The sequence below is a fragment of the Typha latifolia genome, chromosome 5, assembly GCF_019914945.1.
Source record: "Typha latifolia isolate L0001 chromosome 5, TyphaL0001v2, whole genome shotgun sequence".
Lineage (NCBI taxonomy): Eukaryota > Viridiplantae > Streptophyta > Magnoliopsida > Poales > Typhaceae > Typha > Typha latifolia.
This window is the reverse complement of record NC_133090.1, coordinates 15099194-15126935: the sequence shown is the minus strand read 5'-3', so window position 1 is coordinate 15126935 and position 27742 is coordinate 15099194. Positions and strand designations below refer to the sequence as shown.

The window sequence follows — 27742 nt, the reverse complement described above, 5'->3', positions numbered from 1 at the left end:
CTTCGTCCAATGCTTGGAGTCATTTATTATGTATGGCTTCTTAGATCACCACAGGGATACGACAAAGGTCAATTAAGAATATACCAGTGTACTACTTTAACTTGGGGATGATTTGGGGCATTTTTAATTACTCTTCTGGTCCTACAAAATCATCTTAAATTGGGCTCCCTACGAGGAACAGAAGGCCCCAGTCCAGAGTTCTCAGTGGAGGCCCCTATCCATCAATGATTAGTACGGCATACTTAAGCTACTAGTACCGTAGGCTTAAGTGGTCCCATTAAAGAACTGGGCCTAACGTGATCCTAGCTTTCAATTTGGGCTGGGCCTGCATATATTGATGGCCCACAAAAGATCTTTCTGTCTATATCTTCTGACATATACAAAAATACCTGTAAATCTTTTCGTCTTATTTTCTTTTAAAAAAAAGACAAATAACGCCACTTTGTAATTAATTCCTTTGACCGTTCTTCCACAAGTTGTAAAATCTGCGAGGGCTTTATTACAGATAGGTCTACGTACAGCATTTTCAAACTGTTCCTAAAAGGGCAGCGTTTACAACAGTACTGAGTCGATATTGCGTCTGCATAGTTTTGGTATTATTATACCCTCTCTAATAACCCCCCCACCAATGAGCAATCTCACATATAGCTGGAAAGGATCGCCATTAATACGAGCCTATTAATAAATCCCCCCTCCTCCTCTTCCTTCACGTATTCATTTACTCCTCTTTCGCTCTTTCTTAAGAATGCCTATATAGGTAGTGGACCAAATCCTTGCCTTAGTCCTCACGCTTCATACGTTTGCTCTGCTCTCTCCTCTGCAGTAAGTAAAAATCGCATCCAATACGCCCCAAAACAATCCAAGTTCCCAGAAAAAAGAATCCAAGTTACACCTATAAAAACTAACCCATCTCACAGCTTCCGTTAACACTCCCACTGCAAATAGCCAGCCACCAAGCGAAGGCTCACTAGCTAGCGAATCAAAAGAAAGAACTGAGAGCAGAGCCATGGGTTCGCACCCAAATCGCACTTGGGTCAACGGCCCCATCGTAGTCGGCGCCGGGCCCTCCGGCCTTGCCGTAGCCGCCTGCCTCGCCGAGCTCGGCGTCCCTTCCGTAGTCCTCGAAAAGTCCGACTGCGTCGCCTCGCTATGGCAGCACCGGACCTACGACCGCCTCAAGCTCCACCTTCCCAAGCGCTTCTGCGAGCTCCCCTTCATGCCTTTCCCCGACCGTTTCCCGCAGTACCCGAGCAAGCACCAGTTCGTATCCTACATGGAGTCCTACGCCTCCGCGTTCGGGATAAAGCCGCGGTTCGGCACCGAGGTCGCGAACGCCGAGTTCGACTCGGCCGTAGGGGGATGGGTAGTTAAGACGAGCCAAGGAGACGAGCTGGTGGCCAAGTGGCTGGTGGTGGCCACGGGGGAGAACGCCGAGCCCGTAGTTCCGGAGTTGCATGGGCTCGACCGGTTCCCGCGGCGCGTGATCCACACGTGCGGATACAAGTCTGGCGCGGACTTCAAAGGCGAGAAGGTCTTAGTCGTCGGGTGCGGGAATTCCGGTATGGAGATCAGCCTGGACCTCTGCAGGCACAACGCGAGGCCCTCCATGGTGGTCCGGAACACCGTAAGCTAAACTAACTGTTTAAAGGCTAATATTTGTTTCTGAAAAGGTTGCCTTTTCTCTTCTTTTCTTTTCTTTTGTAAAATTCCTAGTATATGTTTTACACATGCAGGTGCATGTGTTGCCGAGAGAGATGCTTGGGATGTCCACATTTGGGATCGCCGTGGGGCTTCTCAGGTGGCTCCCTGTGAAGCTAGTCGACAAGCTACTCCTGGGCATGGCCCACCTCACCCTGGGCGACACTGACCGGCTCGGCCTACGAAGGCCCAAGACCGGGCCCATCGAGCTGAAGAACCTGACCGGAAAAACCCCAGTCTTGGACGTGGGCGCCTTGGCCCAGATCAAATCCGGCAAGATTAAGGTGGGGCCCCCTTCGTCGATCTTGGGACTATCAACTCTTGTCCTCTTCCTCACTCTACTGGTGCAAAATCTTCTCACATTAATTAAGTCGATCGTTTAATTATACGTGAAAAAGGTGGTGGGAGGCGTGAAGGAGATAACGAAAGGAGGAGCCAAGTTCGCGGACGGGAGAGAGGAGCAGTTCGACTCGATAATCCTGGCCACGGGCTACAAGAGCAACGTCCCTTCGTGGCTCAATGTAAGCGTGACCTGCTTTTAACTATTAACTTGCCTTTATGGACAAAGGATTGGAAAATGGAGCTAAAAGCTAAAAGTTATAGGGTGGTCCCATTAATTTATGACAACACGTTACACATAGCTAGCTACTGAGTTAATTACTTAAATATTAATTGTCGTTTAATATTATTCTGGATTCAGGATGGAGGCGGTATGTTTACCAAAGATGGCATTCCAAAAGCTCAATACCCCCACGGATGGAGAGGGGAGAAGGGCCTCTACTCCGTCGGCTTTACGCAGCGAGGGCTCCTCGGAACCTCCTCCGATGCCCTCAACATTGCGAAGGACATCCATCTCCAGTGGAAGAGGAGTAGTACTCAAGTTAAGACCGACCTCCAAAGGCCCTTGTCCTCCTCCTCCTCCTCCTCTTTGCCTCTCTTCCAGTTGAGCTTGGCCTTAATTAATTAATTTGTACATTACCCAATTTTGCATGCATGGGGCCCTTAATTAATCCTCTCCAAAGTGTATTGTATATTAATTTATTCTAATTACAGAAATCAACATGGTCCTAATTACTACTTAATATATATCGGCACTCGCTTCTGTGATCGATAGCATGCGGGTACTTGACTGCAGAGTGCAGTAGCGACTCAGAGAGTATATTAATGGGTTCAAAGAAACCTTGTGATCCATGTCCTGTTGCATCCTCAAGGTGCAGATCATTTACTGACCACTCCATATGCTGCGCATTAAAACTTGCAAGTGTAATGAGATGAAGCTTCATTAAACTTAGGATTAATTGTCTATTACTATCGTTGACTCGTTGGGCGATTCAAAAAAAAAAAGAGTTGCAAACAAAAGGTCAAGCAAGCGTTTTGATGTGAGGATTAAGTGGACAATGATGGGCTCTGCAAACGCCTTAATGTTCGCATCAGAGCCAGAGTGACAGCTCTGCTGCTGGGACTTTGGAGCGTACGCATACGTGCCAGATCTTGTGACGTAGCATCTCATCACAAAGCCACAGGGTGATCAAGAAAGCAAAAGACGAGAGAGAGAGAGAGAGAGAGAGAGAGGGGGTTGCAAGTTGCAATGGGGTGGGAGAGAAGGAGACAAACTGAGGGGAGGACGAAGGGATGGCATCACACCTGGGCCTTAGAGTTGTCGTAATGGTTGCTTCGAGTTCCCCGAGCACGGGGCGGACACGAGGGATCAGTGCACCCCTAGCGAAGAGGACGTCATTGTCTCTGTTGCTCGGAGTTTGAGTCAAATAAAGTATTTGAGCTCTTCTTCCCTGTCATTCGTATCTATCCATCGTTTTGGGCGGAGGGGTGGAGAGAGAGAGAGAGAGAGAGAGAGAGAGAGAGATATGGTAATTGATATAGTCCAAGGTGTTGTGTTTACTCGCGGAATAACTTTCATATTAGTTTTTAAATAAATAATATATATATATATATATATTCATATTTTAAATTTGAAAACTTATACTGATTTAGTTTATTATAGTGTGTGATTATAAATCTGTCTGGTGGCCTAATTATTATACCTTATGTGACATAAGAAGTAGAGTTATTTTAATAAATAATTAATTTTTGAATGAGAAGAGGAGAGAAGAGAAAAAAATAAAGATGAAAAAAGATGATTGAAATAATAGTTAAGTTCAATAATAAAATAATAATTGATAAAAATAAGAATATTAGATGTACTAGTAGAGCAGAAAAAATAGGTATTAATAAATTAATACTTTAGTAAACTATTGCTAGGTTAATGTACTGATATAAAGTGGTTTACACTGAAATAAGCTTATGTCTATTTCATAGGTGCTGATTCAGATTCTGTATTTCAAAATTATAAATTCAGTTATTTTTTAATATGTATATTTTTCTAAAATATTGTATTTGTATATCTATCGTTTTAAAGTTTATATATATATATATATCTCTTCTAAACTTAATATTTGCTTATTGGTATTTTTTAAAGTTCTCGTTTTCTTTTGGATCAACATACCTCAAACAAAATTAAAAGTATCTATGTCATTCTTTTTTATTAAATTTCTAAGACTTTTGAAGAGAGTACATAGAAATATAAATTTTAATAAGATATACAAGCAAGTGTTAATTAATGTTTATTATGGGCCATGCAACTTGCACACCTGCAAATCTCTATTAATATGACCATTAGATTCAGGATTATAATTATAGAAGGGTATGGAAGTATTTGGCAACCATTAAAAATGTGAAAAAGATATAAATAACATGTTTTTCTAAGTCAATCTAATTTATTTTAGTGGAGGCAACAGACAATAGAAAACTAAAAAATATATAAAAAAAACTATTGCTCAAAATCCATTTAACTCACTAGAACCCGATAAATAATTTGTTAATTCCACTGGAAACCATGGAGTTTAAATTCTCATATCTCATTCGACATACGAGTGGAAGCGAAAATAATTTATAGAAACTCCAATATCTTTATGCTATTGTTTCGATAGTGAGTTAAATCTTAGATACAACAAAAATAATCTTTAATATTCTATAATAAAGCTCACAGGGTTTCAATGTGAAAATAAAAAAAATTCTCCAAACCATTGTCTACGAAATATAATTCATTATCTTTATATATGCGATCAAAACCTCTTTCAAATGAGCAAGAAAACTCAAAAGATCTCATTCAAAAATTTTCAAGTACAACTTCCAGACTTTTTAAAATTTATTGGTAGTCGGAACGAATGAAAATAAATAATGTTCAGATAGCAAACACAGTGATATTCTTTCACTACAATGGAGTTCTGGGAGTTTGAACGGATGTATTCAAACGAATTGCTCAGGAATTTGCTGCACTCCAATGAAACAAAAGTTCAAAACTTTTTTCAGACGAGAGGTAGAGGGGGATGGCATCCAATGTTTGTTTCTCTGTAGTTTTGGCTTGCTTGAGTTCCTAATCTAAAATTTTCAACTGGATAGACCAACATAATGATTTTATTACATGCGTTATTAGTTGGTTTAATTTAGATGAATGCTTTTGGCCACTAGTTTAGCTATCTAATCCGTAGAGAGAGATCTTTTGGAACTTGGAAGTGTCCGTTTGTGCAAGTTGCTAATAAAAGACATGCACACAGAATGAGGGAAAGAAGGGCAGAAGCTCTTGTTCCATCGATTTCCAATCATTACCGTGACCTTGGTTCGTCTCATTTCATTCACTGCCTCATCCAAATAGAAGAAATCAAAAGCCAAAAGAATAGATATCTCGTTTGAATCTTGGGTAAAGTGGTTTAGAAATGGCCTAAATAAAGTTTAATTATATGGTTTTTGTATCAAATTCCACTAATTAGTTTATCTTAGGGCATTTTGTATCAAATTATAGTTAGAGACAGCATATATTGGGGCTATGGACCGATAATATTTAGGCCCATGAGCTCCTGCTATTTCTAAGGAAGCTTTGTTGCGATTTAAGTTATATTGGACCCTAGCATAGTCTAGAAGGCCCAACCCAAACGTAGGATCCAAGGTTGGGCCTTATGAACGAGTGCTACAAGAATTATTACCTTAAGGCATTTACTATTGCTATTCGGATCCAAAAAGAAGTGGGTACGAATCCGATCCGTTTTCAATCCCTACAACCTGCTTAGGTCCGACTCCTACTCGCACAAAAGTGTCCAACCAAAACCAAACCCGAACCCGAACCCAAGGGAAATTCCCAATCCACACCGCACAAGGCATGCACGTGGCGATGGCTAATCTAATCACAGCCGTCCGTTTCCAATGGCTTCATCGCGATAGGACCCGATTGACCCTTCGCCCTTTATTTCCCGTTCGTTTCCTCCACTGCCCGCACCTCTTTTTAACTCTCAACCGCGGCCTCCTCTTCCTCCTCCTCCGAGCTCTCCTCCCTTCTCCTCCTCCTCGACGGCGAAATCGAGCAAGCGAAACCCGATCTCTCCCTCTCCTACTCTCCGGCTTCGGCGCGACTTCCTCATCGGCTAAATTATTCTCACAATTTACTCTAAGTAATGCTCTCCTGCTTCTAATCTCTGTTCATATCTTTATACCCGTCTTACTACTCTAAAATAATCGTACGGCTAGAGGCCGTAGATCGAGTCATGGAATAGTGTTTTCGTTTAATTAGAGGTCGATTGGGGTTCACGGTCCTGACGCCTAATTTTTCGCCGTGTTTTTTTTTTCTTCTTTTGCTTTGATTTGGGATATGAATTGTTTATTTCTCTGATCGAATGATCTGTTAGGTATTTCTTGCTGCTGTTCTCGGTATGTGAATCGATGCAAAGTAAAGATGGTGTTGTTTCATATAATTTGTTTTAGACGTTGTTATGCTTATGATTTATTGTTTACGGTGGCATAGTTGAAGGGAGTCGCGGTAAAGGTTTCATATTTCTATTTAGTTGTGACATTTGATTGTGTTTTACTTATAATGGTGGTAAATTTGGGGTGATCGCGATTTTATCTGTGAATATGATTTGCATGATGTCCTTTGGTAAAATTTTAGAGGGAGTTTACTGCTTTATTGAGGTTGCTTTGTGCGAAGTCAGAGATCTACTGAGTAATGTGTTTTTTATTTGAAACTAGGGCTATTTGTGCTTCCTTTTAGAGAATGCTGATGCTACTGTTGCCTTATATGGCTCATTGAGTCTTTCCGAGATAACCAATATGTGTTGATCAGATGGCAATATGGACGGTTACTCCTAATCTATGTGTTATAGGTTGCTGATTTGAGTTTTTCTCTCGTTTTTTTTTTCACTGCAGGAGGAGGAGTTCCTCAACAGATGTTTATTGAAGACGCAAGAGCTGTTGCTTCCATTGTTCTCCTTTTTCTTTGTTTTCTCTGTCTGTCAAAGGAACAGGTAACTTGTCAGAACCCAACACTATGAGCGGTGCTCCAAAGAGATCGCATGAGGATGGAAGTCATTCGACACCTTTAAAACGACCACATGAAGAGACCAGCATGTTTTCTAGTCCTTCTGGTAAACTGATTCAACCAGTTGGCAATGATTTTCACCTGCCTTTTGACCATGGGCAGGATGGACGTTTTGCAAAAGTCCAACGAGTTGAATCTCATGATGATAAGAGATCATCTCTACTGCATCGGATGCCCATAGCTTCTAACAACTCTGCAGGCCATCTTGCCACACCTGACAGCAGGTTAGAACTGAAAGTTACAAAAGATGCTAGGGAAAGTAAGAGTGAAAATCGGGAGATTAAAGCTGAGGTTAGGGATACTTACACTGACACAAGGATTGACTCCCAAGCCAGTAAGGTTAAGAATGATGTAAGGATAGATAGTAGGGGGGATGAGAAAGAATTGAAAGCTGATAAATTGTCTCATGTTGACTACAAGGGTGACATCAAATTTGAAAAAGATGGTCACCCCGGGACAAGTTCTCACTTGAGCTGGAAAGATACGAAAGAGCATCATAATAGGGGTAAAAGATATTTCGAATTTCCAAGTGATGGCTTAGAGTCATGGCGTGCTGCTAGGCCTGGCTTACATAACACAGATGATGTTGCAAGGGATCCCTCAACAGTTGAAAAGCGGGAAGCTGCAGATACACATGAGGCTGTTGGTGAGAACAAGATTGACCTGAAAAGCGAAGAAAAAGTCAGAGATAAGGATAGGAAAAGAAAAGATGAAAAATATAGAGATTTTGCGGAGAGAGATAAAGATAGAAATGACCGTCAAAGCAATATACAGCTTGGTGTTGTTACTACTGAACGCAAAGAGCTAGTGAGAGAAGACAAAGATGCTGATAGGTGGGAAAGAGAAAGAAAAGATCCTCAGAAAGAGAAGGAACGAAATGAGAAGGAGAAGGATCCTATTAGGAGGGAATTATCAAATGCAAATGAAAAGGAGAATTTACATGCCCAGAAGGAGCTTGCTGATGGGCCTGCCAAAACTACTGAGCAGGAAAATATGACATTCGAACCTAAGAGGCTTAAGGATGACAACTGGAAAACTTCTGATAAGGATTTTAAGGAGAAGAAAAGAGAAAGGGATATGGATGTAGGAGATAGGCACGAACAGCGCAATAAGTATCACGAAAAGGAATCTGATGATGTTTGTGCAGAGGGTGATACAGAAAAGGACAAGGAAGTCTTTAGTGGCATTCAGCAACGTAGAAGAATGATACGACCAAGGGGGACTCCTCAGGCGTCTCACAGGGAACCTCGTTTTCGATCTAGAACGCATGACAATGAGGGGTAAGGTGTTATACATCCATTTGTGCAAAAATTGATATGCGATAATGTTGCTTTGGAACGTTTTGTACAGGGAATATATACCCATGCCCAAACCCCTTGTTCGATTTTGTGCTGACATGCCCTGGTTGATAATAATCTAAAACTATCTGGAGTTGTAGCATTCAATTTGTTATTTAGGAGCTCAAGTTGGGAATCAGAATCAGTAATCTGTTGCATCATTACTTTTATTTTCCTAGAGTTTGCCTGCTATTAAGTATGACTGCTATTAGTTTACTCGAGTCATTTCAACATCTTTGGTCTTTCTGTGATATTTCTATTACAAAATTTCCTGGACTGATAAAGTATCTATATTCAAGTTATATATTTTGAACAAGGTTTCCTCTCAGTTCTGTACTTAAGATTGTATTTTCAAATTTCGTTTTAGCTTTTGTTTTACTGATAATCCATGTATCTTGTTAGTTAAGTACCTGGAGAGGCACATTTACATAACTGATATTGTCTATGGCTCTATGCTTCTTTCATTTTTTTTTTTCAATTATACAAGTCTTAACTTTCTTCAGACATGTGCTTATTAATTTTTTTTTCCTTTTTTCTCTTTTTGCAGATCTCAAGGTCAGCCAATCTATTTCCTTACATTTACTTTAACAGGTTCTGAATACTTGCATACAGGATTCAAGAGAAGCATTATCATGGTGGAAAGCCACGTTTGCTTTCTAGGACATAATATCATAATATTGCTTATAAAAACCATCATGGATTGTTTTTTTATTACCTTTCCTTTTCTCTTCTTCATTCTCTTCAATTTGTTTGTTCTCTCTTATTGCAGGAAAAAGTGAGATATCTGCAATTGTTTACAAAGCTGGTGAATGCATGCAAGAAATTTTAAAATCTTGGAAAGATTTTGAAGCATCTCAAGATACTAAAAGTGATGAAAGCCTGCAAAATGGTCCAACCCTGGAGATTCGTATACCTGCAGAATATGTCACTTCGACAAACCGCCAAGTAAATCAACCTCATATCCTGGCAATCTTTTTTTGTATGGATTTTAAGAAGAATATCCCCCATGTCTCACAATATATTAATCCTTGCATGAAGACTTCCATAAGTGATATTCTCTGGGTAAAAAAGAAAATTGGAGTGCCCATTGACCTTTAGTGATTTAATCTATATATAGACTGTTTCAGAATGTAATCTTTCTAAAGGATTCATTGACCATTTCCATGGAGTACATCATAGTCTTCAAAGAATGTGGAACTTGTGTTGCCTGCTCGTATTGTTACATGGCTCTATAAGCCCGTCTTTGATCTTGGCATTTCTTATGGTTACTAATAATGGAAGTAATATAACTTACAGCTGTGTACAGGTATATCAGAACTGATTAGACTGTAGTATGAAAGGAGAATCATTGGATATACATTTAGCTACTGGTTTGATGCAGAAGATGGGCACATTAGCTTCTTATTCAGTTTAGTGTTTAATTGATTTTTAATGGTCATTGTATGCAGGTCAAAGGTGCCCAACTATGGGGAACAGATATATATACCAACGACTCAGATCTTGTTGCTGGTACTAATTTATGATTTATTGCTGCATGTTTCATTCACCCTCCTTGATCGTGATTCTCATTTGTGGTTCTCTGTCTGTCAGTTCTCATGCATACTGGTTACTGCTGCACAACGTCGTCCCCCCCACCATCTGCAATTCAAGAGTTACGGGCAACAATTCGAGTTCTGCCACCCCAGGATTGTACGTCTAATTTCATTATGATATATAAATCGTAAACTGTGTGATAATTGCATTGAATGATGAATATTCTCTTAACTGAAATACCAAGTATTGTGATATTCAGAATGACAGTAGTTATCAAGATATACATTTTTCTTGCATCCATGGACCCTCTTATGAGAAGAATCTCTATGATAGTAATTTGCTAGCACCTTTCTTCTGAGGTTTGACATGAAATAATATTTGTAGTATTTCATTTTTACAGAATTTTGGATTAATTTGTAGCTTAAAATTAGATAACTTTGGAGTCTCCCGTTTTATCCAAAACTCAACGATTTAGGAGTTTTAAAATCTTAGTTCTTTTGGAGATGAGGTTAACTAGGGAAATTGTTACTTGTTTTGTTGTGCTAATGTGTAAAACTGTAAAAGATATTTGGAGGCTAAAAAAGGATCCTGATGCACCCTATGTTTCCTATCCTTGGTTATGGATCCATATGCCTCCAGTTTTCCTCAAATTTAAAGCAGGTTATGTAGTCCAATCTACATCAAGCATGTACTGTATTAGTTTCATATGGTTATCTTATTACCTGAATATCATATTTCATTTGTCCATTTTCACTTTTTGATGGTTTACTATTCATGAATCTGTGGCAATTGCATCATGTTTTATATAATTCTATTTTATTTGCAGGCTACAGTTCAACGTTGAGGAACAATGTTCGTTCACGTGCTTGGGGGGCTGGTATTGGATGTAGTTTTCGGATTGAGCGCTGCTGCATTGTGAAGGTAGTAAGACATGCTACTGTATCCAACTTTAATTGGACTTAGGTTGTGTGATTCTTGGAGTGCTCAAGTTGCTATTTTAGTTTTATGATCTTTTGTTTAGTGAATGAACTATTGTCTAATTGATGACCTGTAATTAGTACTCTTGAGAATTTCAAGTATAATGTTCTTCCTTTCAATATCCATTTTGTTTTGTTGTTACTGTATATGACAGAAAGGTGGTGGGGCAATTGATCTTGAGCCTCGTCTTACCCATACATCAGCAGTTGAGCCAACTCTTGCTCCTGTATCGGTTGAACGCACTATGACGACAAGAGCTGCTGCCTCGGTAATTTCTCCCCTTTTTCGGTAACCTCTTGCAGTATTTGTTTTTTGTTGATCATTTATATCTTGGCCACTGCAATACTAAGCTCTTCTTTCATATTCAAGAATAACCATATGAGGCTCCTTAAGTGCTTGGATATGATTACCACTCAGAAGCTCTTTTAATTCCTTATTTACATTTCTATTTTGGCTAACACAAGCATTGTGTTTTTATTTTTATTTCTTTCTATATGGATTTTCTATGTTAAGATGTTACATAATGGCTTTGGTTCTGCAGAATGCATTGCGTCAACAAAGGTTTGTCCGTGAAGTCACAATTCAGTACAATCTTTGCAACGAACCATGGTATTCTTCAACTTCATTTCCCATCATTCTTTCTTTGATTTCTTTTCTTTTAGGGGCTTACTTAACTATGCAAATCATATATTTCAAGATATTTTGATGTCTACCATTATATGTGCTGTGGATTAAATGAGATGTAATGTTGCATTCCAAATGCGTTCTGTGCTATATATGCTATAATTTCACTTACTATGTATGTATTAGCTACCATAACCATCTATTTTGTGATCACCCATTTAGATGTCTTAATTATGTTTGTGCTTCTCGTTATGTTTCTTTGATTTCTTTGGCCTTGTAGTAGCAGATTCTTGTGGTACTGTTTCTGTTTCTCCTTTTGTCTCTTCTACCTTTGTGCCTTGGTCTTTAGAGGTTACAGGGAGTTACATGCCCCATGGGGTTAGGAGCAGAATTTCCCCATAAATCATAGATTATGGGAAAGGAAAACTATCAGATTACAAATTTGTATTCTTTCAGTGCTGAATAAGGATATCTATGTTGCAAAATTGACATTATCAGAAAAAGATGCAGATGTACATTTCTTCACTCATAACATGTTGCATGCTTGCATCTTTCTTATTGATCGGGTAATATTAAAACAATGATATTGATGTCCTATGCTTCTTAATAGTAGCTCTGGAAGTTAAATTTACAATTAAACTATTTATCCTTAGAGGGTCACCTGGTGTGATGATTAAAGGCTTACTCCATGTGCTCAGGTGGCTAGGGTTTTGAAACACCCTATACAATAGTAATGTTGTGGACATTTTGCACTACGAAACCACCCTTTAGTTGGTGGCTTGTGCACTTGGACACCGTTGTTTAATTTTAAAATGAGATAACCTTTTCTTTTATGTTCTCAGACTGATCTATATTGTGATGGCTTTTCCTCTGTTTCTTGCTAAAATTTTCAGGTTGAAATACAGTATTAGCATTGTTGCCGATAAGGGATTAAAGAAGCCTCTTTATACTTCAGCACGACTGAAGAAGGGAGAAGTTATATACTTAGAAACACACTTTAATAGGTATTGTCCTAAATTATTCCTTTTTTATTTGTCTTTTTAAATTGTTGATATAATTATTTGAAAAGTTCTGATTTTCGTCACTAGTTGCCATCTCTTGATCTACTATCTCAGTCTTTCATAATTATTGATGAAGCTACTGTTGTCGATTTGTTTGCCTCCTGGATATCCTGGCTGCTAAATTTTTTTAGGGAAAGAAATCCCACAAGTGTACCAAAGTTATTTACGTTTAACTTGGTGCTGATGTGCTTCTGCCACATTTTTTCATTTTATTCTTCTTCTACTTGATGGAAGCAACAATGTATCAGTCAATGCTTTTGACTTTTCGGTTACCAATTTCTCAGATTATTGTTCCATATTTTGTTTGATAAAACTGCTCTTATGGTAGAATCTTCCTTGTTTCTATCAGACTGTTTCGCTTGTTCACTATTCTCCCTTGCAGGTACGAGCTATGTTTTAATGGGGAGAAGGCTGGCTGCAATGGAACAATGCCTAATTCATCTCAAGCAGCAGAGACTGAACAGGAGAAGCTTCAGAACCACAGCTCACATGCTCACAATGGGGACAGAAGTTCGGCAGATCGTGAAAATCTTGTAGATGTATTCCGGTGGTCTCGTTGTAAGAAGGCTATGCCCGAGAGAATTATGCGATCTATGGGAATCCCATTGCCCATGGAACATTTGGAGGTACTATGTTTGACCACATATATTGATATCTACATAATATTAGTCAAGTTTCCAATTGTCGAGAGTGGCATACATTTGTGATTAAAGAGTGTTGCTAACCCACCATAGGACACTGGCAAGCTTTGTAGGTTGTCCCAAATCCCTAGTCATTTAGAGTTCCTAATGAGGTCTTCTTTTTTCCATACAACTACTGCTTATTGTACTGAATAGAAATCAAAGTTTGATTTGCCATCACTCTCTAAACTTCTGTTAAGCTTGATATTGAACTTCAAGAGATATGAGATAAATGTTACAAGCCTCTTACAATAATATTTGCATGCTGGAGTTAAAACTCCCAGCAAGTATTCCAGATTTGATCTGCTTGGTTTTGGAGTGGGATGATTCCTGGAATTGAGTAACAAATTAAGTTGTGTTTAATGCATTTTATGTGATGTCGATAGTTAATCCGCTAAATGATGATAAACATTTTTCAGTTGACATGCTGTTTCTAGTTATGCATGAGGAACCTAATAGTACTTCAGATGACTGCATTTCATTAGTAGTCCATTTATGTAGTGAGCTTTCAGCTGGTGTTCTCAAATAGTATATTATGGACTAGTCATAATATTGAGCTATGGCTCATAATCTGATATGTTGTCCTTTGTTGAGATGGTATTCATTGGTAGTTTTACACAGTAAGAGTTACACTCCTAACAAACTTTCCTTTTAACGGTGCAGGTATTGGAGGAGAACTTGGACTGGGAAGATGTCCAGTGGTCCCAAACTGGGGTTTGGGTAGCGGGAAAGGAGTATGCTCTTGCCCGTGTTCATTTTCTCTCCCCAAATTAGTGATCAAGTGTACCTCTATGGCTCTTACATTTTTTTAAATGATTTAATGTAGAATATATGTAGCCATGTGTATAATGCCTACCTTGTGGGTAGGTTGATCTCCATAGTTTGGCTAGTTATTTAATTCAGTATTGAAGATGTAATTTCATTTCATGTTATCAGGCTAGCCTGACTGTAGTTACCTTAATTTGGGAGTGGGAAAGAAACAAACTTGGCTGTGTTGTAAGAATGGTCAATAAATTTGGTTTTCTTCTCGTTCTTATAGATTTAACTGAAGAGCCTGTTGTAGTTCTTCTTGTGGACAGATCAGTTTGTCTGTCTGTAAACCCAGAAGCAAGTAGCCACTGTACAACCTGCACTAGCATTTGAGAACACGAACTTTAGAAATTCAACACTATCTTAATGATAGTTTCTTTTTTGTTGTATTCGAATAGTGTCTGGGGTAAAGAGGGATGTAAAACCTGCCTTCTTTTGCCAAAATGGCCACAAATTTGAGGTAAGGAAACAACCTCTTCAGGCATGGCTTCTAACTCTCCGAATCGCTACGGATCTTATACTCACATTAATAGCAGGTCGATCAGTAGTTCACATTCTCACGTGTGTCGTCAAGTATTCTTTTGTATATATCATAAGCCCTCTTATCTTTAGAGAAACAAGCTAATTCTCATACATTCTGGATAAATTCTGTTTTAGAAATACGTCATATCAAATCATATGCGTATTATTCTCAAGCGAAAAATTCTCTATGAGCTTTAATATCGACGGAGAATACCGAACTACGCGTTTAATGGAAAAATAATTTCCAGTTTTATAGCCAACAATGGCATGAAGGAAAAAAAGTAAACCTTATCAACCATAACCTCCACGCTCACCACGTTGTCTCTCCTGTTTGAGAGGAGACGATGAGCTCCCAAATCCCCACGATTGACTTCTCGGATGTGGATCCCTCGAACCCGGGAACCAAACTCTGGAACACCGTGCGAGGCCAGGTGATGGATGCGCTCACATCCATGGGCTGCTTCGAGGCTCTTTACCCATCTGTCACCCCTGAGCTCCGGGACGCGCTCTTCGGCTCCGCCGTGAAGGATCTCTTCGCCCTCCCGCTCGAGACCAAGCTCCTTAACTCCTACGGCCCCGAGAAGCCCTTCCATGGCTACTTGGGCAACATCCCGGGGCTCGACAACTACGAGAGCTTGGCCATCACAGATGCGCCGCGTCCCCAAGAGGTCAGGAGATTCGCTGATCTCATGTGGCCTGATGGAAACCCTAGCTTCTGGTAAGGGCTCTCTCTACCGGATTGGTTTTTTTTTTTCTTCCATACCTGCCAAGTGTTTGATGTCGTGCTTCGTAGAGAAGCCTTTGTTGTTGAAAACCCCTCAGATCGCTTGATAAAGTGTGTAGAAGGTGTTCATATTGAGTTTAATCATAGATCAAAATAGCACTGCCAAGAAGATTTAAAGAAATGGCTTTAAACACCCGATGCGTTACCCAACCTTGTCCTCATCAAGTTTTGCTCCTTATTAAAATTAATACATTAGCTTTCTTCAATTCTCGCGACACAGACTATGATTCGCCTTTTACTTTGTGAACGAAGGCGAGCTTTGACACTCATATATAATGCGGACCTGAATCAAGTATTCACATAAGTCACTTGTAAGATAGTTTGCTGATATTAAATCGCCCTCTGGTTTTTGACCATCGAAAATTTTCCATTATGAATTGCTTCATCTTATGGGATAAGTTGATAACTATGTTCTTTTGTACATAACAGTGAGACGGCGCTCCGTTTAGCAGAACAATTTGCACGATTGGAAGAGATGGTCTATAGGATGGTTTTGGAGAGCCTGGGGGTGTTTAACTACCATGCAGCTCAAACGGAGTCTAACTGGTCCCTGCTAAGATTCTCACAGTATACAGCTCCCAATGGTGAGGAGAAAAATCTTGGGTATATTTCGCATCAAGACACCAATACACTGAGCATTGTATGCCAGAATCAGGTTGACGGGCTGGAGGTACAAACAAAGAATGGGCAGTGGATCCTTGTCACACCTTCACAGGCCTCCTTGATTGTCATGGCTGGCAACGCTTTCCGGGTAAAGCATTATTACACTCAGATCAATATTAATGCTTTTTGAGGATATTATATGATATGCCGAATCAAGTTTGGTGATGTCAACTAGATAGATTGAGCCTCACATTAGGAGTACCTCATGTTTTAGTAATACACAAATATAGGACTTTTTGATGATTCTTAATCTTAGAATCTCAAATGTTGGATGATTCCTTTGTTATTTAGAGAAATCTTTGAAAGTGGCAATCAAGGAGATGTTCAATCAAAAAAAGATTATATGCATGAGTGGATCTTTCTTAAAACTCAGGAGCTAGTCAGCATGAAAGTAGACATCTACGGATCAAAATTCAAGCTGTCATACAAAATATATCAAATTCAAAAGAATCATGGAGGAAGGAAATGGCAAGCTCTGATACTAAAAGACTGTCACCATCCACAAAGTATAAATAAGTTGACTATAATGGAGAACGATCTTTAGCTTGAAAAAATCAATTCAACATAAGATTTTGATTAAACAGATTGGATATAAATTAAGAAAGAACTGAACCAGTGAAGAGGCAATTTACCCATAAGTAGCTGATGTGTCCTGTAATTGATCAACACTTTGTTTTCATTCAGAATAGCTTGGACCTAACCATTCCCCTTAATCCAGCCAATGGTTGATTATATTGCTCAGTATGTTTCTTATACTCGTGATGATCTAGGCTTGGACCAATGGCAGAGTTTATGCCCCATTTCATCGTATATTGGTGGGGGGAGAAGTGACAAGATACTCTGCCATCTTCTTCTCAATTCCAGGGGAGAACCTCATGATCCAGGCGCCCGAGGAGCTTGTAGACGAAGAGCACCCTTCATTGTTCAAGCCCTATGATTACAATGAGTTTGTAAGCTTTTGTGTCTCCAAAGAGAGTGCAGGGAGAGAGGATAAGCTGGAGGCCTTCTGCGGAGTGTCTGCGACAAGGCTTAGCTGAGGCCCTGCTGACTTCTTTGCCTTGGTATTCTACCTTTGCACATCAGTATGCTCCATAACTTGGCTTTTATTGCGAAAGGAGTAGTTGTGTAGTTAATGAAGCGATGATATTGCAACTACTTATTCCAGCTGAAGCTTAGGTTGTTATGGTGTTTTTGAGTGGCGTAAAACCTGCCCTAAACCCAAGACTATATACACTCTACTGGAAATCCTAATAAAGATTTCACTTTCTTTTTGTAGCTTTTTATATGAAGAAAGGTACAAATGTATAATTATCATGGAAGTATATAGTGGTATGTAATAACTTGATAATATGTTGGTTGTCTTGCTGCTGTTGTATAATTATCATGTATAATTATCATGTAAGTTCTTCATCTCCTCTGCTGTAGCTTGTTTATTTATGTCAAATGTTTTCTGAGTGGACATGCTGTTAATTGTTAACTTTCTTTTTTATTTTATTATTGATCAGTTTTGCACGTGAGATGATATCAAAATGAAAAGAAATAAAACGGAAGGATAGCAGAGTCCGGGCATCCTAATCAGGTAATATTATCAATCATGTAGAAAATTATTGGAGTCGCAAAAAGCGGAAAATGTAGGGGCGGCTTTAAATCTTGAGAGAGATGTCTCCTCATCATTCAGCATAATTACGCACCAACCAATCAAACAAGGTCGCAATTTATGTAGAAAATGACAATTGACGGTTAAATAGTAAACAAGATTAATGCAATGGACGAACCCAATCGACCATTAATCCCTATGTACTACTATCTTCACAGAGAGAGAGAGAGAGGACGATCAGCTCACACACAACACAACCCACCGGCCACCGAGCAATCCCAAATTGGCAAGATCGATTCTCGGATGCGGATCCATCGAACCCGGGAGCCCGAAGCTGGAACACAGTACGAACCCGGGTGATGGACTGATGGATGCTCTCACCTCCATGGGCTGCTTCGGAGCCCGTTACTCTACTGCCACCTCCGAGCTCTGCGACTCGTTATTCGGCGTTGCCAAGGATCTCTTCGCTCTCCCACTCGAGACCAAGCTCCTCGACCCCCCCTGACCCTGAGAAGCCCTTCCATGGCTACTTGGGGAACATCCCGGGTCTCCACAACTTCAAGAGCTTGGCCATCATGAATGGCCTGATGGAAACCCTAGCTTCTGGTAAGAACTCTCTTTTATAGATCAGTTTTTATTTTATTTACCTTCTAACGAATTACCTGCTACATGTTTGATCTCGTGCTTCTGAGAGAATTACTAAGATCAAGTGGCTTGATCATGCTAAGTCATCAAAATAGAATAGCTAAGAAGATTTATAGTGAATCACTTTTTAACACCCCCCAATATATTACCCTCCTGGTCCTCATCAGCTCTTCTTTATTAAGGAGAGTATCTTTTGCTAGTATAACAGATCAAATTTCACCTTACTTTATGAACCAAAGCAAGCTTTTCTACTCATATATGATTCTAAACTGAATAAAGTAATCACACAAGTAACTTATTAGATAGTTTGATGATATTAACCATTGAAAATTCTCCACTAGGAATTAATTGCTTCATCTTGTGCATTGACCGTGTTTTTTTGTACTTAACAGTGAGAAGGCACTCTATTTTGCCGAACAACTGTCACAGTTGGAAGAGATTGGTCCAGAGGATGGTTTTGGAGAGCCTGGGTGTGCCTAAGTACCTCGCATGACAAACCGACTCTACATTGTTCCGGTTGCGGTTCTCACAATATAAGACAGCCCAATCCTGAGGAGAAGAATCTCGGGTATATTTCACATCAAGACACTAATACATTAAGCATCATATGACAGAACCAGGTTGATGGACTGGAGGTTCAAACCAAGGATGGGCAGTGGATCATTGTCACACCTTCGCAGACCTCCTTGATTGTCATTGCTGGCAACTCTTTCCGAGTAATGCTTATGTTATTACACTCCCTATTCACTAGTAATGCTTTTCTTCAGGAGATTGGTGATGTCAAATAGATAGATTGATGCTCCGCCATCCTCTTCACATTTCCAAGGGAGAATTTCATGATCCAGGGAACTTGTACCCTGTTCAAGCCCTATGATTATAATGAGTGTGAACGCTTTTGTGTCTCAGAGGAGGGTGGACAGAGAGAGCATAAGCTAGAGGCTTTCTGTGGAGTATCTGAAACTGTGCACACCTGAGGGCCAACGTACTTATCTGGCACACTATATCTGTTAGTACTAAGTCCTAATCAGGGATGCGCTTCTTAACTGAATATGGATCTCGTTGCTTTCTGTATCGTTTTAATTGAAAAAAGAAAATGCAATAGATCAGTTTTACCCTTCTATTTTAATTGAAAAAAGAAACTGTATCGTTGCTTTCTATTTTAATTGATGAAATAACTTCATGACGTGCTGGTTCTTTGGTTTGGGTTTGTAAAATGTTGTTTTACCCTTCTGCTGTAGTTTGTTTACCTGTGGTAGGAATATTCTGAATACGCCTAACAAAAAGAAGATGAAAAAGGAAGGGAACAGAGTCCGGTTGTCTTGCTTCCTTATGTTTTCAACTGATTCTGACGAGATAAAGGAGTAACCAATTTTATCGTCTGTTGATTGTGCATCCTGTTCTACGGTTGCCTTGTCGCGAGACGGAGCAAGCAGTGGAGGGAGTTATTCTTGTATATAAAACATATATCTTGATTCAATTGACAAAACTTCATATATCTTGATTCAATTGACAAAACTTTCTGCCAACAAAAGGGAAAAAAAAAGGAACGAAAAAATAATGACATCGGACTGACTCACTGACTGACTGGTCACTTTCTGCCAGATGCATCCACATCGATCAGCTAATTGTCCGCATGAGCTTGATGTCGGCCTGGTAACTGGCCTTACAAAAAATGCTCCCTAATTCTAGCTTCTCAACTCGGATCCAACTAAGTTTAAGCATGATCAGGTCTCGGTTTTATCACTCGAGTGAGTTAAGGACACATTCATATAAATCAAGGGATCAGACGTTACTAGTGGGGATTGACTCAAATCTTGCATCACGCGTGAAATAAACTTGAGCAAGCTTTGTCCATTCAAAGTAGAAAATCGAACATCTCATTTAAGGCTGGTGGCTAGAGCCTGCTTTTTGAATGCTCGACCGGGTTCCACTTGACCCTGAACTGGGTGTGCTCCTGAGTACTAGTTCATCCGCTTTTGATAAATCCACCAAACAGAAAAAAATAAAAAATAAATAAATATAAATATATATATATATATATAGAGAGAGAGAGAGAGAGAGAGAGAGAGAGAGAGAGAGAGAGAGAGAGAGAGAGAGAGAGAGAGAGACTTTCTTCATAACCAAAGGAATCCATTTTCTCTTAAGAGAATTTTGGGGGGAAAGAAGAATTCAGTATAAAATGACCAATAGATGCTACCAACTAGTAGAACATCTGTACTGTAGCATTAGTGACAGCAGAAAAGAATAGCGATCAATGACAAAATCAAGGACTCCACGAACGAGCCGTCTTGCCCAACCCTTCAACCAGACCTCATCGAATCAATACATTCCTACATAATTCCATTATTACCTTGTAGAGGCAATAATAATATTCCGCCCAAGGAAAAAGTTATTACGTATACTTATATATCGTTATTACAAGGATTTAAGGAATATACAAAGCAATTTAGCAACATACTTAGTTACTTACCCTATTAAATCCTCTGCGGGAAAAGTTGATCATTTCATTTCATATTCCCACATCATCAATCTTCTGCTCTATATATATTCACATAGCCTCGCCACTAATCTTAACATTCCATTTGTTTCTTTCTCTGAATAGTTGACTTTGTTTTTATTTAGTATTTCTTTTGGTATTTGTGAGAGAAAAATTACCGACTGACGATATCTATGGCCGGAGGAGGAGGCGGTCGGATGGGGCGAGGGTGTGGCGGAAGTGGCAGCGATGGCCGTAGGGACACGTGTCGCCAGCGAGGACCATGCGGCAGACCTCGGTCTTGTAACGCGGGTGGCGGATAACGGGTCGGAGCTCCGCTATGCCGTGGGCGAACTGGCAGTGGTCCCCGTATGGGCATTCACCGGTCTCCTCCCATTTGTTGCAAAGCTCGGTCTTAAACATCCCCTGGTTGTATACCTCGAACTCCAATGCGCCTTCCTCGTCACCATCCACTGCTTTCGCTTCTCCCCTTTCTTCCTTCTTGCCTCCCACGTAAACTTTCTGCTGCTTTATTTACATTGAGAAAACGCAATATAACGATAGTATAGGTTGTTGAGTGGAAATAGTAAAATGGAAGAGGGAGTGGTGAGAGTAGAGTAGTAGACTCACTGATCCGACAACGGCAGGGCTGGATACGCGTAGACGGCCGCTGCGGTTGGACGTCGTTCCCGGGACACCAGTGGGGTTGAGCTTTAGGTAACCACTGGATCGGATTGAGATGCTCTTGGGAAGCGAAACGCGTTTCTCTTCCTCGAGAACACTCGTTGGGCTCATCTCCGCTGTCGGCTCGCCGATCCCGAGACGGCGAAACTCTTCCGCGAGGGAATTTGCGGCGGCGGAGATGGCGGAGGACGGGATCCGGCTGTTCTGGTTGACAGACAAGAAGGCGAGACGCTTGGTGAGCTCGCCGTTGGCGATGCGGAGCTTGACGTTCTCGTGGCGGAGGGCCTCAGCCTCCTCCGCCGCCTCGTGGAGGTGGGAGAGGCAGAGCTCGTAGCGATCGGCGATCTCCTGGTACTGGAGGGTGAGGCGGGCGAGGTAGAGGCGGTTGTCGGTGGCGGCGAGGTCGTCGTCACCATCGAAGGAGGCGGAGGAGGGGGAGAGCGAGAGGGAGGAGGGGACCGGGAAGTGAGTGAGAGGAGATGGAGCGCCTTCGGGGTTGGAGAAGATGGAGGTGTATGGGTAGAAGAGATCGCCGCCATTGGTGAGGTATGGAGGTGAGCAGAGCCGTTGATCAAGAGGTCCGAAACTTCCAGATTCGATCGCGGGCATGAGGCGGCCGCCATTGGTTGAAGAGATCAGCTCCTGCTGCATCTTATCTGCTAGGAAAAACGGACAAAAGAAAGATATCAAGAAAAAACAGAGAATAGCAGAGTTCCTTGAAACAAATAAGAAAACGAAAACCTCGAACATAATAAGCTAATACTTCAAACCTTCCGATCATAGATCGATTGTTTCAGGTTAGCGAAGTGTAAATAATGGAGATAAACCAAACAAAAAAAATAGAAAAGGAGACAACAAGTAAATTAGCTAAAATCGAAGCAAGAATTAGTGGATCTTTGGATTGCCATTACATACTTACTCGACTAAATTCCCAGGTAAAATAGACTAGAAAATGGAGTGAACAACTATGATCGTTGCTGATCTTCTAATCAAGCATTCTTTACAGCCACAAAAATGAAGATGATCCGATCAAACCATGAAGTTTACCGGAATAATCTAGCTCCTCAGAGCTAATTAATATAAACTCAGATGCAATCGAAAGATCTGCTAACGATAAAGCTATACACTAGAAACTTCATCAAATCGCCTAAATTTCCACAAAAACGATTAAATCCATAAGAACATCCGGCGAGATAGAGCAAATCCGTTCAGGAACATCGCATTCTCACGATCTCAGATATCTCACCTGAGCAACGAGAGCACCAAGGATTAAACGAGAGAGAGAGAGAGAGAGAGAGAGAGAGAGAGAGAGAGAGAGAGAGAGAGGATTCAAGAAATGGGTAGCGATGGATTATATATAATGGAGTTCGAAGGGAGCAAATGGTCGCTGCGAAGGGGGACCAGGTGGGGACCACCGAAACGGTTGCAAAGAATTGTAACAGAATTGGGTCCCCCGGCGCTCTGACGTGGCATTAACGAGTTTCCCTTTTCACCCTCGTACGAGGTACTGAAGAGCGAGCTGAGCTTGTACACTTCGGTAATTTCCCCTGCATCTCTTACACCGTTCTTGAGGGATGGAACGGTGGGTCCCGGAAAATATCGGACGGCTCTGATTTAAATTGTACTTGTTTCTTCTCCAAAACTGGTGAATAGTGAGATTTATTCATCCTAGTTGGAATAAGTTAAACCTTTTCCTCTTTGGCATCATGGCACGGGACGGAGGACGCGTCCAATTAGGCCATCTACCATCCTACCTCTCTTTTCCATAAATAGTAAACTTCTCGAAATTTACCAATTTGCCCCAGTTAAAACAATATTATCTCGCAGGGAAGCATTATTAGTTTCAGTTTAGTGGTTGCTTGATGGAGATAGATTTTTATGCATCGGATAGTGTTGAGTACTTATCGGGGATAAGTTTGGTGGATGCTGAATAACTCAATAGGAGCCGGATAAGGAGAAAGGGTGGGTGGGCACGTAAGGGGATGTGGTTGGAAGTGGGATTGCCTTGTGATTGCTTTAGCTTTGCTTCAAAGGCTCTGACCTCTCTGAGTTAACCACCTTGTGTACTAAAAGGACGCCTTTAGAAAAGAAATGATGCTATAATGTTTGCTTGCTTGTCAAACTTTTAACTAACTTTGGCCCATTTTGTTAGCATCAATCACGTTCTACGTCTAATGGTTTTGGTCCCATGTACAAAACTATGCAAGATTGGGTTAGGTGGTGACTAGTAATTAGAGAAAATTGCTGCCCCGAGTTCTGATCAAGTGCTTCAATTTGACGTCTAAACGAATTTAGGTGTGCTGTTTGAATTTGCCTGTCAAAATAGTTAAGGTGTTAAGTGGTGACAAGATGTGAACAAATTTGATGGTTTTTGTGAAGTTAATAGAGTGATAATTTGCAAGTAGTGAGCTATATACGTACAGATATGTGAATCTAAAGTTCGGAAGGTAGTTTCCTTTACACCCAAATCAATATTTGTACCATTGGAAGATGCAAGTTTTACATCAATCATTGTTCACAAAATAGGTCAAATGTGTACCAGTTTTTACATAAGAGTTGGGTCGAATCTCATTAAGAACTAGTACAACTCTTGCTACTTTCCCCAGAATCTATTGTCCATTTGGGAAAAATAAGGAAACCAGGCTAAAAGACTGCACCAGGAAGAGTATTAGCCAATCAATAGTGTACCAGTTCTTCAATCAAGTATCTATGTTTGTAATGGGACCTTTGAACCAGTGCCTTGCACTCAGAATCCAAGATGAAACAATCAGAAGAAAAAGACCACCAACAGCAGCAGGTGCATAGATGAGAGTATCTTTTGTAACTGGATAAGCAACAGGTGGGGAGAACAGAACTGTGATGATTGCACCCCAAAGAACAGCGATCCAACCAACCAGGATTCTGAAGCGGCCAAGGTTGAATGGTCCTGGGATGAAGGGCTTCCTGCCTAGTGTCACCCGAAAGAAGATTGGAAATGTGTAAGCAGTATAGAGTCCGACCGTAGCTATTGAAACCATTGCTTGGAATGCCACCAGACTTCCTAGAGACTGAAAGTTTAACATAGTTGAGATGTCAGACAGTTGAGCAAGTATTCTCGAACTATAGATTTAATGCAAAGAGAAGTAATCAGAATTGGCTAGTTAAGAAAATTTAATTATAGAACTGGAGAAAATTTGAGTCACTCAACATTTCTGTCTACATATAGAGCTAGAAAATTTAAGCTCTGTTGTTTCAATTCATTGTTTGATAATTCCAAGACATGTAAAATGGACAGCAGTTCTTAAAATAGATGGAGCCACATTGCTATGTAATATGACTGAATTTTACCTCTGACAGTCTTTATGTTTTGGTTGAAGAATTAGTTTCAAGCACTGACCTAGTCGCATGGATTTGCTAGGAAACACTAATCTAATCGTCTGGAGGCATCCTGGGCATTTATTAAATATATGAGCAAGTACAAGAAAAACACAGTCCATATGCATTAACAAAATGTAATTATGGTGGTGATGAGAACTGGAGGCATCAAAAGAACAGATTCATTACTATCAATGTCAAACTACATTTATCGGATGTCTTTCTTGTTCACTTTATGCCAAAATATTGACAGTGGCATTACTCCTTCTCTTGAGTCCATCGTAAAGTTGTGAATATAACAAAGAAATATCTATTCCGGTCGTCGTTCTTAGGCACGAGAAAGGAGGTATTGACTTACAGCTAAGAGAGAACAGAGACAACAGAATTACCTAGAAATTGCTCACCTATGGAACTCATACCGCAGAATAATATGGCAACAGCAACCACTCCCAAGCAAATGATACCGCCAGTTCCACTGCCATACCCACTCTTAAAAGGAAAGACAAAATCTTTTAGCAATTGCATATCCTCCAGCATCATTTTGACTGCTCAAAAGATATGGAATGTTTGTTGCTGCAAATGGGATGCCAAGTAGGTAACCCCAGCCAACAAGAATTCATATATCAATGTAAGTAATTATCCCTGTCCATCCGTTCTTGTCCGTATTTTTAGTTTGCTCTGTCTGAACATAAGTAGTAGAGGTCATGCTTGAGTACCATTGCAATAGTCTAATAAGAAATGTCTGTGCAACACATCAAAACTAAAATTGTTCTACATAAGCAAGATTTTGATCCTATGGCTCAATAGTAGTAACAAGAATTATTACAAGATAAGCAGAGCAAAAATTTATATAAAAGAATGGAATTCACAACAAACCAATGGCGGATATGGTACATTTTTGAGAATTTTACTTAACTCAGTGATGCATACTTAGTAGCAGGTAAAAAGAAATTAAACAAATCTCTTACCATATGAGCAGATGCATCATATCCTGTCAATGTATATTGGCTCATCAAGAGACCCAAAACAAATATGTGAACTTTGCTGTGGATCCTTCATTGTTATCAGTGTTGAAATGAGTAAAGACGAATTTGGAACTGAACCTCTCTGTAGCAACTGTGGTATAAGGATCATGAGGACAAACACACCTGAGGAGAACAAACTCAGCTAGATTAATTCTATAATTAGCTTATTTGTGCCTCAGAGAGAGAGAGAGAGAGAGATTTACCTAAGAAACTCCATGCAGCAGCAATCTGTCCGAAAAAGGACAACCAAATAATGGAGAGACTGTTGATTAAGGCATGGATTAGAAGAATTCCTCCATGGAATCCAATGACCACAAATCTAGACTATCTAGTAGCTGTGAATCCATTCCCTTTTCTTCCACCAGAACAAAGTAAAGTAATCACATTTAACGACTTTCCCAATGAGAAATCTACACTGGTAGTAACAGCCCACTGCAAAATAGAAATCCTTTAACAGCTAGCTTAGAAGAATAACAAATGATAAAGTAATTTAAGCTTCAATGACCTGACCAACAATGTTATACCCAAAAGAAATTAAAAAAGAAGAAGAAGATAAATGATCAATCATAGATGAGAAGTTAAATATTAAGGATTACATAGTTTGTGATAAAAAAAATTAATCAAAGTGACAATTTTGTAGGTAAATGTATCGATATTAGGAACTAGAATCAAACCAATTAGTCAAGAAACAAACGAGTAATACCAGCTAGTTATCCAGGAAGCGAAGGGAGCCATTTCTTTGCCGGAGAGCCGAGTACTATAATAGTAGAGTCCGCCGGACGTCGGATACGACGAACAAATCTCCACCATCACCAGTCCGACGAACACTGTGAAGATTCCGGCGACGAACCATCCAAACGTCATGGTTAAAGGCCCTCCTAAACTAAGCCCCGCGTTGTAAAGCGTGGTTATCCCGGCGAGCACGGATATGATCGAGAAGGAGAAGGCAAAATTGGATAACATTCTGTGAAAATTCACGGATTAGATAGAATAAATGAGATAGGAATTGAGTATCAGAGATTGGATTTAGAGAGAGAGAGAGTTACGACTTACGAGAGGCCACGCTTGAGTTCCTGCTTGTAACCGAGCTCCTGGAGCCGTGCACGGCCGGAATAGGTGGGTCGTAATGGCATTGCTGACCAGTTGTACAGCCATAAACCAGGAGCGGCGGGCCCCAACTCCCATTCTTTTTTATTCTAAGATTAATCAACAAAATAGAATTAGGAGAGTTAAAGAAAATGGCAAATAATGAGTTTAATGACCGATTCCTGGGCGTTTTCTTTGGGTTTGGATTGCCGCCTTGTAGGATTGCATCAAGATTGACTTGATTTTGTTAGGTTCATGATCCCACAAGAGCCAGCAAATCGGATATATTGGTCTAAAATCTTAGGCTCAAATATAAACTGGAGCAATGCAAAAAACTCAAAAGTAAAATTTACTAGATGTGATTAATAACTCGACAGGTTTCATATTTATAGTTTTGGTTCCTTATAATCAAAACATAAGATAAAGAACTGGACATAAGTACATAAAATTGAACAACAAAACTCAGATCCACACTCACTACAAATTACAAAAGCTTTAGATTTCAACATATATAGATAGTACTTTAAACCCCGGGCAACTCCGGCGCAGTGATCAATGAGTTATATATATGAACCATCATCCTCTTCTCGAAATCCCCGCGCCTCGCCGTCACCTGACGTGCTTTCGGCATCCTCCTACCCCATAGCCCGTCGTCCGAGCCGCTCCTGCTCTTGCTTAGCTGCAACGCCGCCGGCCGGCCCTGGCCGCCAGCCAACGCCAGCATGGCGTCCACGTAGGCGTCCCTCATCCTAGTCAGCAG

At 40.3% G+C, this 27742-nt stretch overlaps 7 protein-coding genes and 1 long non-coding RNA gene across 14 annotated transcripts; 5 read left to right on the top strand and 3 right to left on the bottom strand.

Moving 5' to 3' along the window:
• The first annotated feature begins 900 nt into the window (after positions 1 to 900).
• On the top strand, positions 901 to 2723 carry LOC140789302 (indole-3-pyruvate monooxygenase YUCCA1-like). The gene is made up of 4 exons (XM_073138959.1): positions 901 to 1624; positions 1734 to 1982; positions 2097 to 2219; positions 2399 to 2723. The coding sequence occupies exons 1-4, from the start codon at positions 1007 to 1009 to the stop codon at positions 2663 to 2665; spliced, it is 1257 nt and encodes a 418-aa protein (XP_072995060.1). The 5' UTR covers positions 901 to 1006; the 3' UTR covers positions 2666 to 2723.
• Positions 2724 to 5990: 3267 nt separating this feature from the next.
• On the top strand, positions 5991 to 9405 carry LOC140787957 (uncharacterized). The gene is made up of 3 exons (XM_073137001.1): positions 5991 to 6200; positions 6952 to 8408; positions 9230 to 9405. Exon 2 carries the CDS (start codon positions 7073 to 7075, stop codon positions 8405 to 8407), a length of 1335 nt encoding a protein of 444 aa, XP_072993102.1. The 5' UTR covers positions 5991 to 6200; positions 6952 to 7072; the 3' UTR covers position 8408; positions 9230 to 9405.
• Positions 9198 to 14374, top strand: LOC140787958 (uncharacterized). Its single transcript, XM_073137002.1, has 9 exons — positions 9198 to 9405; positions 9909 to 9969; positions 10051 to 10149; positions 10820 to 10914; positions 11126 to 11239; positions 11513 to 11580; positions 12489 to 12599; positions 13039 to 13282; positions 14000 to 14374. Exons 1-9 carry the CDS (start codon positions 9274 to 9276, stop codon positions 14108 to 14110), a joined length of 1035 nt encoding a protein of 344 aa, XP_072993103.1. The 5' UTR covers positions 9198 to 9273; the 3' UTR covers positions 14111 to 14374.
• A 390-nt stretch (positions 14375 to 14764) lies between these two features.
• Positions 14765 to 17574, top strand: LOC140788794 (probable 2-oxoglutarate-dependent dioxygenase AOP1). 2 transcript variants are annotated; one of them, XM_073138252.1, is made up of 3 exons: positions 14765 to 15386; positions 15882 to 16203; positions 16886 to 17525. In XM_073138252.1, exons 1-3 carry the CDS (start codon positions 15013 to 15015, stop codon positions 17150 to 17152), a joined length of 963 nt encoding a protein of 320 aa, XP_072994353.1. In that variant the 5' UTR covers positions 14765 to 15012; the 3' UTR covers positions 17153 to 17525. The 2 variants fall into 2 exon arrangements, with proteins under 2 accessions (XP_072994353.1, XP_072994354.1); XM_073138253.1 differs by having other exon boundaries at positions 14920 to 15386; positions 16980 to 17574.
• A 126-nt stretch (positions 17575 to 17700) lies between these two features.
• On the top strand, positions 17701 to 19540 carry LOC140788795 (uncharacterized). Its single transcript, XR_012109094.1, has 2 exons — positions 17701 to 18318; positions 18750 to 19540. It is a non-coding gene; the product is annotated as an uncharacterized lncRNA (long non-coding RNA).
• A 1001-nt stretch (positions 19541 to 20541) lies between these two features.
• LOC140788793 (zinc finger CCCH domain-containing protein 9-like) lies at positions 20542 to 22837 on the bottom strand. Of its 6 annotated transcripts, none has more exons than XM_073138249.1 (3): positions 22764 to 22837; positions 21464 to 22176; positions 20542 to 21361 (listed from the first exon to the last, which is right to left on the bottom strand). In XM_073138249.1, exons 2-3 carry the CDS (start codon positions 22166 to 22168, stop codon positions 21026 to 21028), a joined length of 1041 nt encoding a protein of 346 aa, XP_072994350.1. In that variant the 5' UTR covers positions 22169 to 22176; positions 22764 to 22837; the 3' UTR covers positions 20542 to 21025. The 6 variants fall into 6 exon arrangements, with proteins under 6 accessions (XP_072994350.1, XP_072994352.1, XP_072994349.1 ...); XM_073138251.1 differs by having other exon boundaries at positions 20542 to 21358; XM_073138248.1 differs by having other exon boundaries at positions 21464 to 22173.
• Positions 22838 to 23978: 1141 nt separating this feature from the next.
• On the bottom strand, positions 23979 to 27730 carry LOC140789186 (amino-acid permease BAT1 homolog). The gene is made up of 7 exons (XM_073138792.1): positions 27557 to 27730; positions 26950 to 27092; positions 26600 to 26860; positions 26100 to 26328; positions 25840 to 26019; positions 25276 to 25553; positions 23979 to 24564 (listed from the first exon to the last, which is right to left on the bottom strand). Exons 1-4 carry the CDS (start codon positions 27728 to 27730, stop codon positions 26307 to 26309), a joined length of 600 nt encoding a protein of 199 aa, XP_072994893.1. The 3' UTR covers positions 23979 to 24564; positions 25276 to 25553; positions 25840 to 26019; positions 26100 to 26306.
• Positions 24217 to 25353, bottom strand: LOC140789187 (amino-acid permease BAT1 homolog). The gene is made up of 2 exons (XM_073138794.1): positions 25291 to 25353; positions 24217 to 24564 (listed from the first exon to the last, which is right to left on the bottom strand). The coding sequence occupies exons 1-2, from the start codon at positions 25351 to 25353 to the stop codon at positions 24217 to 24219; spliced, it is 411 nt and encodes a 136-aa protein (XP_072994895.1).
• Positions 27731 to 27742: the final 12 nt, after the last annotated feature.